This window comes from Anoplophora glabripennis, unplaced genomic scaffold (genome assembly GCF_000390285.2).
Source record: "Anoplophora glabripennis isolate ALB-LARVAE unplaced genomic scaffold, Agla_2.0 scaffold259, whole genome shotgun sequence".
Classification (NCBI taxonomy): Eukaryota; Metazoa; Arthropoda; class Insecta; order Coleoptera; family Cerambycidae; genus Anoplophora; species Anoplophora glabripennis.
The window spans coordinates 655,868-657,228 of NW_019416505.1; the positions used below are offsets into that span (position 1 = coordinate 655,868).

General features: G+C 30.2%; 1 protein-coding gene across 1 annotated transcript in view; it reads right to left on the reverse strand.

The window, feature by feature from the left end:
• The window catches only part of LOC108904197 (probable transaldolase), an 11,592-nt gene that overhangs the window by 5,268 nt on the left and 4,963 nt on the right, over positions 1 to 1,361 (reverse strand). Inside the window, exon 2 of the mRNA XM_023454769.1 lies at positions 550 to 781. Coding sequence (XP_023310537.1) covers positions 550 to 781 — 232 coding nt within the window. The remainder of the gene's footprint in view (positions 1 to 549; positions 782 to 1,361) is intronic.

Consider the following 1,361-nt stretch of genomic DNA (forward strand, 5'->3'; position numbering starts at 1 on the left):
ATATATATATATATTTGTAACCAGAATTTTACGTTATAGGTTATCAGACACGTCTTTCCTACAAAGTTTTTATCTAGGACGCTTCGTTAAAAAGATATAGGATGTTATACGTAAAAAATATTTTTGATTAATTTAAATAATGTAAAAACTAGTGCAATAATTTAAAATTGGGAGTTACAAACTATTATTAGTTAATTTTTAATTTCTGGATTGTTTAATTAATTTTTATAATGCAATATATCCACGAGAAGTACGTCGATATTATTTTTAATCCACGGCACGGATTTTGCAATGGAATCGCTTGCCGGGAGTATCACGTAGGAAAAAAAATAAAATTAGACCAAAATAAATAACTTTAGACAGTGTCTTAACAAGTGTCTTTATCATAATCATTAACTTTTTTGCAAATGCGAATTAACACATCAACCTTGATTAAGTAATAGCAGATTCATAATTGCTATAAAAAGATTTCTAATCATATTTATAACACGCTTTTAAAAAATATAAGCGCTAGAGTTTTTATTTTGGAATAATTAGACAGGTACTTACCTAGCATCAATCTCTGTGGACACTCTACCTGGTACGATTTTTAAAATTTCTTTTCCAAACAACACACACAGCTTATCCATGGCATTTTCAAGCTTTTCCTCGCGCGTTCTTCCAGTTTTACTTCCATAGGTAACAGCTTTATCGATCAAAGGTTTGTACTGAGGCAATGTAGCCGCAGTCAACATTAAGGAAGGATTTGTTGTGCCATCCGTGGGTTTGTAAATTTGCATTGCTGAATGATATAGAAAAATTGTTATTAGTGACACAACTTGTTCGTTGATATGAGCAGTAGCCGTATTCTGTAACTTTCTTACATTGCTATAACTTTATAGCCACAAAAAAATATCGCAAGATAAAGCGTAACTTTTACAGAAACATTTAAAACTTTGATTGTTTGTGACATTTTAAGTAAATCTGAATAATACTTTTTCCTATATTATTAACGACAGTTACTAAAAAAAAGTTGTAAAAGTTCAACGCTTGTAGTACCAAGTTACAGAATACCACCCCAGGTGTCGAATTGGAGAGGTCTAGATCAGGGGTCGGCAAGTAATTTTAGGTGCGGTCCGGATACTTTTGAAAATTTTTAATGAGGTCCAGAAAAAAATTCAATTTCTCATTTGTTTTATTTTAATTTGGACTCAAATTTAATCTGCTTACTAATTAAGAACTCAAAACACTCACACAATTGTAAAATACTAGAAAAAATGATAAGATTGGCACTTAAACGTAAAAAACATTTTTTAAATAATTTATTTTAGTAATTTATACTTTCAAAAAATTTTTGGCGGTCCAGTATTTTACCTTCCGCG